Raw genomic sequence first — 12,605 nt, 5'->3', positions numbered from 1 at the left:
AATCTGATCGCTTGGTTAACCTGGAAAATGCCATAGCTCTCCATTGTAAAGACACATTTTCCTCTTTATAATTAGGTATTATGTGAAGTGATAACTCAAGCCTGCATTTTTGCCCTGTTTTCCACCAACCTTTCATTACTCCCTTGATTTATAAATTAGTCAGCTCTTCTAAATGTTTTTAGGTAAATTTTAAGCCTGTGGGATGAAAACTAAATTTTATTTTTATCTTGATTTCCTCAAATAACTCAGCCAAATTTATAATATACAAGTCAAAAAAGGTCATGCCATTAACTAGTACTGAGACAAAAGTGGTAGGAACAAGTTCTGTCTTAAGAGGCCTTTGTTAGGCACTCTTCATTGAAGCCCATTAACAGGACTAACAGCTACATGAACACGTTACCTGGAAGAAGATCAGATGTTTTCTTAGGAGTTGTTTTGTTTGTGTCTTCCTCCCTCTTTGTAAAAGGAGGCAGGTTTTTAGAAAGGGTGTCCAGATAATTAAACTGCAAGGAAAAACCAAAAGACTTCCTTTAAGACTTACGCAAGCTTGGAAGGCAATAGTCACAAGTACATTAAATTGATGAGCAATGATGAAAGCATTTTTTATTTTTAAGGCTCCAAAAAGAAAGTTGGCAAACTACATGTTTTTCAAGAGACGGTTTAACTCAGTTCTAGATTTTGTCAATCTGTCATAACTTCCTATAACTTCCTCTCAGGCAGCTTTTGGCTAATAATAGCAACTGGAACATTTGTAGCAATACAGGGAGCTCAAAACACATGAAAATATTCACTTTGTTTGGGAGTTTCAAGGTTCATAGAAGTGGAGTGCTCTATCTCCATGGACTTCCAAGAACTCATAGTAATTCAGTGCTGTTTCAAGAGCAGATGGGGACAGAAATTTTAATGGCATAAAAACTTCAAAATAGAATCTATAAGAGGATAAAAATAGGGAGAATTTGACCCAAAAAAGGGCTTAAAACGGATGATAGAGGGTAATTAATAGTGACAAGGCAAGGCAGAGAGGTGGAGTAGTAATAATACATTGGCAGCAAACTTCTCCTTAGGTGCAAGACCTGAAATTAGTTTTCCCTCTCGTATGTTTGTGAGGACATGGATTCGATGAAAGGTAAAGTCAGTTGGGTTGAGGCAGGAAAGAAACATCAGGAAAGGTTGATTACATAATGACACATGCACTGCATTAACTTTTGTAAAGACTCTTAGTCGATTGTTGTTAATTACATTCAATTACCTGAGACTGATAGCACTTGCTCAATTCAGATTTGAAGTAGGGTGATATTACTTTGTTTCTAATTTCCATTAGGTATTTTTTTGTGTTTTCAATTTCCTTCCTGGTTGATATTTCCATAATGATAAAAAGAAGACACAGAATTTTAGCTTTAAATCCCACAGAAAATGGAATCACCAACAATAAAACTGGTAAGAATTAACTCATCGGAAATTTTTTTTTTGTCAGTTTGCTTTGGTTCATTTTCTGCTCCTTCTAGAATCAGTCACATTTCCTACTTCAGAAATCAGACTTTCCTTTAATATAAGAAATAATTATGCTCCATGGTAGTGTTTTCTACAGTTGATCTCAAAAGACTAAAATCCACATGGTTGACCTCTTTTGCATGTCTTTCAATTCTCTGAGGTTTAAATGCCCATTTGATTCTACTGATTTCTATAATTTCAGTAGCATGGTTAACAAAAGCTAAAACCCAAACCTAAGGAATGGTTTATGACTAGTGTGATCAGTGATTAGGAAATAAAATAAAAGCAATCATGATAACCCTGCTAGTTGTCTTTCCAATATGAGAACCCTAGACTGGGGAGGCAATATACCAGCTAAAAACTTTACTTCCCAGCTTTTCCTATATAGAGGGAAGGCCAATGACAAGAAACTGAAGCCACCGGGTAAGATTCCAGATAGCCTTTAAAGAAGGCTGACACAGCAGAGAGGCTTTCCCTTTGTCCTTGTCTCATCTCTTTTCCTACTTCCTGAAATATGGATGAAATGGCCTCAGCTGAAACAGTGATTCTGCAACCACGACACAAACCTGAGCATGGAAATCATGCGCTAGGCATGATGGAACAGACAAAAAGAAGAAATCTGAGTTCCTGGCAATGTTGTGGTGCTATTTACTATGGACTACTCATTTCTGACTTCTTTTACATCAGGAAAGGTAAACTTTCTTGTAAAAGCCCTGACTTGAGGGATTGTCTGTTAAAAGTAGATGAACCTAATCTTATTTGAGGTAGTTCTCATTTTTAGGTTCTTATTACATACCAGAAATTTTACCAACTGCTTTACACATCTAATCTTACACTAACTCTATGAGTTACTATTATTATCCCCATTTTTCTGGTCAAAACATCAAGGTGTCGAAAATGTAAGTAACATTCTTTAAATTACGTAACTAGTAAGAGGTGAAGTCTGAATTAAAACCCAGGTTGCCTGCCCCCAAGCCCATGATCTGGATACCTGTATATGCTAGTTAGCTCTTAGTCACCCAATGTGTGAGCTGAAAGACACTTCAGGTATTAAATGGCCCAATTATCCTCATTTTATAGATAAGCAAACTGAATTCCTGAGGTAAATTTTACTGAACTGAAACAACCAGCTGGCATCATTTAGCTATAAGTAATCAAACTGGAACTGTCTCTAGGTCTGCTGACATGAGATTAGTGCCCTCTCTCTTATACTAGCTTTTCTGTCAGAAAATGCTGGCCTCATCAAAATATCATCTTACTCAAACAACTTTAATTTCCTGTTAAAATATCTTCTCTCTACTGCCTCACCAATTCATTCCTCAGTTTATGGCAGTATGGCCTGTTGTTTACACTCTCTTAGAGCTGTTCTCACAAAATAAATCTCTCAGGTGATAAACCCAAATTCCTCTTTTCATTCTCCTTTCTGATTCCTCCATAGAATCTAATACTTGTCGATCACCCTCCATTTCCTGCAACCTCTCATTTCTTAACCCTCCTCCCCAGATCTGTTTACATGCTGCCAACCCTTCTCTATGTCTCAAATCTAATTATGTGTTTTACTTTCTTCTTCAAAAACTTCCATTAGCTTGCCATTATCTTCCTGTAGGTTAAAACCTGAAATTATTATATGTTTCAAAGATTTTAAAAATGTGACTAGATAACACAGGCCCATAATTCAGAAAGTATTAAAGAGTATGTAATAAAAAGGCAGTCTGCATCCCACACTGTCCCCTAACCTCTCCATCTCCTTCCCTGTAGGCAACATTGTTACCATGCTCTCAGAACTCCTTGCAGGGGTATTCTATGAGATAATACCATACCTTCTAGTTTGACCTTGAATATAGGGGTGGTCCATAAGATGGAGGGTCCTATCTCACTACTTCTCCAAGGTAACCCAGACATTCTATCTCACACATTCTACAAGGTAACCCAGACATTTTTATGAAGAAGAGTCTTCATCCTTCCTCCAGTCATTTTGGAGAGGAACCTTGCAAATGTGTGCAGCAGTACCATATGTACTACAATATACTCAGTAAATATTATCTGGCTTCCTTTCCCGGTGGGGTGGTATCTTCAGCTAGGAATGAAAGGAAACCAAAGCACATAACACTGACAGTGCATTCCTCATCAAATTATAAGAACCTTGAAATTTGATGACTAGGCTCTGCTTTAAGTTTTAGGATATTTATTAGTATATTACAATTACTAGAGCACAGAAAGTACCTAAGAACTTTCTTGCTTATGAAAAGGAGTGGATCTATGTAATGGTCAAACGGGTTTCCTCTAGAGATGGTGACATCCTCACTCATAAGCTGAGTAACCACTTAGCAAAAATGTAGAAGAGATTCAAAGAACAGCGGAGAGCCTAGATGGTAGGACCTTTCAACTTCTCCCATTTCCATGACTCCACAAAACTGGGCCTTTTCACATGTTTATATACACTTCAAGATAGAATTACCTCTTTTGTTCCAACTTTTTTTTCCAGTGCATCGCTTTTATTGTGTACCTGGGGGAAAGGAAAGGAAAGTACAATGGGAAAGGGCAATATTCTCAGCTCCCCTACAATACAAGAAACACCTCTACTGTCTGATAAATTGTTGATAGTGTAGGAGATGAGAGGCTGAGAACTCACTGATGTCATCACCCAGAGTTAGGACTCTGTCCCTCTCCATTTTTTTCAATCACTGGTATGCTTCACGCTAATTGGAACACAGTACGGGGTCAACTTACCTCCATTTCTTTTCAAAGAAATCTGAATCCAATGTTTCTGGCAAACGTTCTGGAGCAGCAGGCAAAGACTCCTTGAATAAATCGGATAGATGGGCTGCAACTTCAAAAAGAGACACATTTAACTTTTATCCTCCCTTCTCGATAGCACAATGCGTAGTCAGTCCCCAGTGACTCACTTGAGAGGGTTTCTAAGAGCCTGTATTTAATGTATTAAGTGTTTCCTGGAATTTCCATGACCAAGCTGTAATATAACAGTAAATCAGACCAGTTGTAGGAAATATCCTATGAGAAAACACACATCTTATTGTCAAAATGTAAAATGTATTGACCTCTCATCATACCTGGAACACCAAAAATTAAAAAAAAAAAAAACACCATTTTGTTGAAATTGTTTATCTTCAAAAAAAAATCTAAGGATATAAATATAATACAATAGTTGTTTGATAATTTGGATGGTTATTCTGAGTCTATTCCCCAGAACATGGTCTCTCAGTAGGATGTTAACAAAGATTTACAAAATTAAAAAGGTTCCATGTTTTATGGTTATATGAACTTGGGAAACACTGATTTATACAAGATTAAATATGTTTTGTTATTGTAGGATTTAGTTAATTTACACTCTGGATCTCTAAAAAATAAGGCAATATGCAGGATTATTCAAACTTATTTTATCATAAAATTCATTTTTGGGGCAACCATTTCACAAACTAGTGAAATACTTTGGGAAATTTGGGGAAATACTTTGGAGAGCACTGACTTAAAATCACCACTATGAATATTTCAAGAGCAGCTGTAAGTATGCAAGACCCTGTTTGACTCTTCTGTTTGTTTGTTTGTTAGGATGTTTGAAAAATATATTTTGTTCGTCCTTCATTATTAGGCAACCTGCCCATTTACCTCTATGGTGACTGTCCCCTCACACCACAGGTCACAGATTCAAATGCTGCAAGTTATACATCCCAGATAAAGTATAAGGCATCTAGTTAAATTTGAACTTCAGATGAGCAACAAATAATTTTTTTGTATAACTATGTCCCAAATCTAACATGAAATACACTTATATGGAAAGGTTACTTGTTGTTTTTCTGAAACTGAAATTTAACTGGGCCTTCTGTGTTTTTATTTGTTAAATTGACAGTCCTAATGTAATGGGCTTCCCATGTGAAAGAGTGACAACGGAGTGGCAACTGAAGGTTGTGAGGGTTGATTCTTTTGTTCATGGTCACTCTAAAGGCACAGCTGTTTATTACATTCAGCCAAATGTCACTGTGTGGTAATGTCACATTTCAAGAGATGGAAAATTCACATAAATAAAAATAACTGTACAAGCCAACACTGTGGGGGTCACATAAAACACACCTGTGGGCTAAATGAAGCCTATGCCTGCCAGTTTCTGACCTTTGTCATATGGCCAAAATAGAAAAGGAAAAGAAAATCCCAAACCACTAAATTTTGGAGGGCTTGTCTTCTGTGAACTACGAAATCACATAACTAAGTTTGCTGGAGCGGTATATTCCACCAAATGAATATACTTTGAGTGAGGATATTTTCTTAGATTGCTTGATATATATATACAAGTGCAAAGTTTTGGTGATAACTGTAGTTGCTCAAAAGTTCTGCAAATGTGTGTGTGTGCACACACGCCATTAGGAGAGTGTTGGCTGGTTGACTGTGTCTCTCTTGTATCTTAGCTATGTTGGAAATACAAGCTGAGGTTAACATAAATGTCAGATGTCAACTATTTTCATTCAACAAATCAAAATTAAAAATAAATTCGAGGCAGTCATGGTTTTCAAGGATCTCACAATTTAGGCGGGAAAAAAAGTAAATAAATCATTACAATACAACATGGTCAATATGGCAACAGAAATACGTACATGGTACTTTGCTATCAGATGAAGGAATGACTGGGAAGTGTATTTAAGATTTTTAAATATTTTGCAGAAAAATTTTAAAGTTAAAATATTAAAGTAGTTACCTTCAGTTACATGACTTTTCGTTGTTTGTTCCATTTTAGGGAATGACTGAAAAGAAGATAGAATTCCTTAATGATGATGGTTATATTACATACAAATTCACTTTGCTTAAAAGCATTCTTCATGTGTTCAAATTGATCTTGTACGGAAACTACTATAAAATGAATTAGTTTTTGTTTTTTTTTTAAAGATTTTATTTATTTATTTATTTGACAGAGAGAGAGAGAGAGAGAGAGAGATCACAAGTAGGCAGAGAGACAGGCAGAGAGAGATGGGGAAGCAGGCTCCCTGCTGAGCAGAGAGCCGGATGTAGGGCTCGATCCCAGGACCCTGGGATCATGACCTGAGCCGAAGGCAGAGGCTTTAACCCTCTGAGCCACCCAGGCACCCCATGAATTAGATTTTTAATGCTAATACAACATTTATTAGATTTTTTTAGCCATCCCTTTCACTTAACAATTTTTTCAAAGTGCAAATCATTTTAAGTTGTCAAAATTCCTTTTTCTTCCTTCTTCCTATGTCATTCATTAACCAATTCGTTCAACATTTTGATGAACATCAGTTTCTTGAAAGATAATATAAACTTTTATTTAAGAGCCTTCAGAATTATTTATGAATTAAGAAAGAGCCTAAATAGCATTTGGAAAATTCAGTACATGAGGAATCAGATTTCCCCAGAAATAAGAAATTATAAGGACAGAGCAAATGGTCCACGGAAGTGGCAGAAACAGCTTTTTTGTAATATTTGTCTTGACGCACCTAATACTGAAACAACACTAGAAATATTGGTACAAAAATCTTTCTTTCTCACCATAACTAGCTTGAGGAGATCTGCAGCATTGCCTCTCTCCTCCTCGGTTCTGGAATCTTTAACAGTCATTTCCTGCAGCTTGTCTTCTTTCTTTAGAATATGGTTTATATAATCCTAAATCAGCAGAATAAAATAAATCAATAAAAAATAGAAATAAGGTAGAAAGAGACACCAAAATAGTCAACATCAACTTGAAATACTACAAAAAGAGTAAGAATATGTAAGTTTGCAGTGCTCAACAAACCAGTTACTGGTTGAGCTATCTGGAAAACCTTTTCCTTAATTGTATTAATTAGCAAAGACCTGCGAAGTCCAAAGACAAAACTTTGAGGGCCACAAGATATTAGAACTCCATGAAGACTCCAGAGAGGCCCGGCTTCTAACTCTATGCTCCAGTGTACTCATCAATAAAATGTACAGATTTGGGTTAGATGGTTTCTAGAGTCCTCTCCAGGGACAGCCTTTATAATTCTATGAATTAGAGTTTAGTCTTTGCCCATGGCTTTGCTTTATTACAGTTGAATCTTTGTCCATGCATTTGCTTCCAAGAGAAATATGTTTTATTTTTTCCATAAGTACCTATTTTCTCTTTCTTTCTTTCTTTCTAAAGACTTTATTTATTTATTTGACAGAGAGAGAGACACAGTGAGAGAGGGAACACAAGCAGGGCGAGTGGGAGAGGGAGAAGCAGGCTTCCCACTGAGCAGGGATCCCGATGCAGGGCTCGATGTGAGGCTCAATCCCAGGATCCTGGGATCATGACCTGAGCCAAAGGCAGATGCTTAATGACTGAGCCACCCAGGAGCCCATAAGTACTGTGTTCATAAATAAATGGTCCCTTGCTCTATGCAAGGTGCTAGGTATATAACCATGAGCAAAACACATATGATCTCACTCTGAGATGGTTAACAAAGTAGACAGTGAGATGTTACAGATGTAGTTTATACAACTGACTATATATTTACAAATTCTTAGACCATTTCCAAAAACCAACAGTACTTTTCTTCCACAGACAAGTATCAGATTAATAAACAGCTCTACCTTTTTCCAGAGGTCATTAAACCAGTTTCCCATACAATAAGAAAGCAGACGGGCTCTATATGGCAATCACATGTAGAATTTATTTATCTTTTCAATGTCTAAGGGCCTCAATACTTCCTATACCTTATGGGAACCATTATTTTCTACCTCTTAACCTCCTACCCTCTGGAAAATTGACATTCATGTGTTGCATTAGATAAATACTGGGAGAATTACATAATTTCAGGTTCCTCAGGAAACCAAGAGGAATAATTGCCCTGTTCCTGATTCTTCTTGGTCAAGTTACCTGACTTCCATTACCTTAAGGGAAATCTGCAACTTCAATTTCACCTCATCCTTTATGACCTCGTGCTGGATGAACTGGCGCATCTGTAGCACCTTGGGACTCTTGAGTATAGGGGCTGGGGCACTTACTAGCTGTTTGGACCCAATGTCAAGGCCCTTCCAAATGTGAGTGCCAAATGGAGGTCCAGGAGTTTTTTTCTGTTAACAAAACAAAGCAAAACAACCAACCAAAAAAAAAAAGTCTTAATATTAATTTTTTAATTTATTTGTTTTTACTGAGCCCTTATTTATGTAGATACTATGCTAAGAACCACCTGTTAGGGAACACAATAGTAAAAAAGCAAAAAATCCCCGCTCCCCCAAAGTTTCTCGAATATAAGGAAAATTGGTAGCAGAACTGGGCAAGCTTTCCTTTTTATATGTGTTATCAGGAATCTGGATATTTTAAAATCCTGCAGCACTATGTCCCATTGGATAGCCTTTAGGGGAGTAGTAAGCAATGTGGTATCATGGAAATATAGCTTAGCTTATACCTAATGTATGTGGGTATTGCTTACTACCCACAAGTAGCCTAAGACATTTGGAATAACTTCCTGTTTTCATGTTCATTTTGACCTAGGGAGATTGAGAGAGCAATCATCCCATAGATTTGGGTAGTTTTTGAGCTTACTCTAGATTAAGCATGCCCCCAGAGTCTCCTGGGCATAATGTCTACTGGGCACGAATGTCTACCTCAGAGCAAATTCACATCTTTATGTTATTCTTATAATTATTTTCAGGGGTAGTGTGCTTGGATGCCCTATGTCTGGTAGAGTCTCTGATGTGCTTCATTGTATGCTGCTATTCAGTGTCTGATGCCTGGTCAGTGATAACCATTTATAGGTTCACCTGGGCAGAGCCACTGCTACTGGGCAGAGAAGGTTAGAGCTATAGGAATATAGCTATAGGAATACAGGAATATATATGAGTGTCCTTCATTAATCTTAGATGTGGCATGTTACTGGTCATGAAGCACTACTTTCAGCTTGGATATAGCCTTAGTGAGCCATTTGGTGTGGCCTTTTTATTTTTCAGGAAGTAGAGAGCCAATGTGACTTGTCCCAAATCCCACATTAATAATTGGAAGACTCAGAACTCAGATCATCTTCATTCACCATATTGATTACAGTCAATTAAAATATAGGACTAAGAGGTCTTCGTTATCTTTTAAAAATTTTTATTTATTTATTTATTTGAGAGAGGGAGAGAGAGAGCGAGAGAGCGAGCAAGCATGAGGTAGGGGAGGGACAGAGGGAGAGGGAGAAGCAGGCTTTGCACTGAGCAGGACCCTGGGATCATTACCTGAGCCAAAAGCAGACTCTTAACTGACTGAGTCACCCAGGTGCCCCAAGGTCTTGGTTATCTAAGTGCTCATTATCTGCGCCCTTGCTCTTACCAGATTGTTTGGGGAAGGAAAATTCATTATATATCAAAAACATTATCCTCCCCACCTATCACTAGTATGTCTCTCTGATCATTTTATCAATGTGCTCCTTGATTTAATAATTTAACATCTGACAATATGCTGAACATGTTACACAAATTGCCTGCAAAATGAAATGTCAAATCTTGCAAGATGCAGGACCTCATGTTTCTTGCTCAAAATGTTTTCTTCCAGTCTTTAAAAAGACTTTAGGTGGGGCTTCTCTAATCTGACATAATTACAGCGTTTACTTTCTAACACTGTAGTTGCCAATCCTTTGTAAAATCCTTCACATTATTCTTACATGCTTCAGTCTGTGCATTAGTAAATTAGGGGATAAAGTGAGTGTGAAAGATCTAAATTGTGTGTTAAAACTAACAGATAAGGAATGAGAGAAGGAAATATTTCTGTATTGCCCAATATCAATAATTCCATGATAGGAGAGGTAGAACATGCATTACTCAGAGTGGATATTTTCATATTATAGGAAGGTGGATGAGCCTGCAATGCAGGCTAAAAGAAATAAAACTGAGATTTAGCTAGACGGGTATATTTCTCTAAAATCTACAAATGTTAGAGTCTTCAAATACAAATTTCCTGAGCCCAATAACAATTTTCAAAAGAATGAAAATATGTCACTGTATGAGAGAAGACCCAAGACTCCAAAAATTGATGGATGGATATACAAGTGTAGTGACTTTCCAGAAGAAAAAAATTATACCTCAACGGAGGGGAATGTCTCCCATGACCTTGACTGGAGATTAGGAGGAACAATTGTATCTAATTCTTTCTTCATTAGCCATGGTGATGCTTCATGAAAAGGGCGAAGGACAGTGATGCTCAGGGTACCTGGGTCAAAGAGAGTTATCAGAGGATCATGTCTCTGTCAAATAGATTCTGAGAAATTCAGTAGGTTTTCACAAAGTTCAACAAATACTTTTTTAAAAAGATTTATTTGAGAGAGAGAGAGTGTGCAAGTGGGAGGAGGGGCAGAGAGGATCTCCAGCAGACTCCCCACTGAGTGTGGAGCCCCATACAGGGCTCTAGCTCATGACCCATGAGATCATGACATGAGAAGAAACCAAGAGTCTGACACTTAACAGTTGACTGAGCTAACCAGGCACCCTTGATAAACACTTTTTGATAAGCAAGACACAGTGATTGTACTTAAGAACCTTATGATCTAAACAAGAAAATTGAGGCTTTTAGCTACTGTAACACTTAGAGATTGGGTTTAGATCACCTGGAATTATTAACTGATACCTTATTATCCTTCAAAAACCACATCCAAGTCTGGTTGGTTCACTTGAGCTCATCCACCGACCTACCTTGGATAATTTGTCTCTGAGAAATCCTGTTCTGGGCTATAGAAACAACCAGCTTTTCTACCCAGATCTACTCTGTGAATGAATCCCTCTGGCAGTCAGAGAGACTGATCACGTTAGGCCATGATTTAAACATTTCTTTGACTTCCCACTGCATGTGGAATAAAACCAAGTCCTCAGTATTTTCTCATCCTGCATCAACTCACACCATTCCTCCTTCTATGCTTTAGCTACTTTGGCCTTTTCCTCCTTGTTTTCCGTGGCTTTTTGCTTTCTGCTTTGTATTGTCTCTTCTAAGAAAGCTCTCCCCCCTGTTTTAATCAATAGCTACTTATCCACCAATTCTTAACTCCAGTGTCTTCAGGGAAGATTTCTAGACTACATCAGGTTCCTGCTCTCAGAGAAACATATTCCTTTCCTTCAAAGACCTTATCCTAATTGACAATCATATAATCACAGTTATCGTATGTTATATAATCAATGCCTATGTCTCTTGTTAAACTCTAAGCTCTATGAAGGCAGTATCCATGCTGCTTTAGCTCACTACTCTATTCCTTTTGCTCACTTTTCAACTCTACTTGCCAGTGTGTTTGGCACATTGTAGATTATCAAGCAGGTGCTAGTTAAATAAATAACAAAGCCATTTGCAATAAATGCTCATATAGTTCTACACATGCACTGCACCAGTCAGAACTCTTCACTCTCCACATTCACAGATGTAAATGTACACTGATACACTGAAAGATATACTAAGTGTGCAGAGATGCAGGTATATTCATAAATAAGTGTAAAACTATATCCCACCAACTGGAGAAGAGATTAAAATGGACCATACATAAACCTAGACATAAAACATTGGTTTCATACACAAATGACATCCAAGTTTATATCTATGTTTAAATATACATATGATATACACTGATAATTCTTTCTTTTTTTTAAGATTTTTTAAAGTAATATCTACACCCAGTGCGGGGCTTAAATTCACAATCCAAAGGCCAAGAGTTGTGCGCTCCACCAACGGAGCCAGCCAGGTGCCCCTCTGGTGATTCTTTCTTAATGTATTATGTGTCTCTAATCTTTAACCACACACTGATTTCTTTAAAATTGATGAGAATAATATAAATACACAATGAATATAACTTATCCTATATATCAGGTTGGCTTTCTAAGTCACACATCAAATATATATTTTTTCTTATTATATTAAATTCATCAAAGCAATACCTTCAAAATGACAAAAAAAAGTGAACTTACAAGTAATATCTCACTTTTCTTTCTTTCCCTACTGAAGACAAAAGGTACATATAAATAGAATCATAGCTACATACCTAATATATCTAAAGACAGATTCAAATTTGCTTACAGGTAGAAGAGGGACTCATACGCTGTTTACATAGGTTGATGCTCAGATAAAACTTGGAATGAACATAATTAACTGTAGATACAGGTTGACATTGCCAAGTGGCAAGTAGTATTGAAGA

General features: G+C 37.1%; 1 protein-coding gene across 1 annotated transcript in view; it reads right to left on the bottom strand.

The window, feature by feature from the left end:
- The window catches only part of SPAG17 (sperm associated antigen 17), a 221,910-nt gene that overhangs the window by 36,149 nt on the left and 173,156 nt on the right, over positions 1 to 12,605 (bottom strand). The window contains exons 35-42 of the mRNA XM_032360612.1: positions 10,518 to 10,645; positions 8,350 to 8,532; positions 7,009 to 7,122; positions 6,200 to 6,245; positions 4,222 to 4,321; positions 3,950 to 3,997; positions 1,250 to 1,349; positions 401 to 503 (exon numbers count right to left, since the gene is read on the bottom strand). Coding sequence (XP_032216503.1) covers positions 401 to 503; positions 1,250 to 1,349; positions 3,950 to 3,997; positions 4,222 to 4,321; positions 6,200 to 6,245; positions 7,009 to 7,122; positions 8,350 to 8,532; positions 10,518 to 10,645 — 822 coding nt within the window. The remainder of the gene's footprint in view (positions 1 to 400; positions 504 to 1,249; positions 1,350 to 3,949; positions 3,998 to 4,221; positions 4,322 to 6,199; positions 6,246 to 7,008; positions 7,123 to 8,349; positions 8,533 to 10,517; positions 10,646 to 12,605) is intronic.

Source organism: Mustela erminea, chromosome 10 (assembly GCF_009829155.1).
Source record: "Mustela erminea isolate mMusErm1 chromosome 10, mMusErm1.Pri, whole genome shotgun sequence".
Classification (NCBI taxonomy): domain Eukaryota; kingdom Metazoa; phylum Chordata; class Mammalia; order Carnivora; family Mustelidae; genus Mustela; species Mustela erminea.
This window is presented reverse-complemented; position numbering and strand designations above follow the sequence as displayed.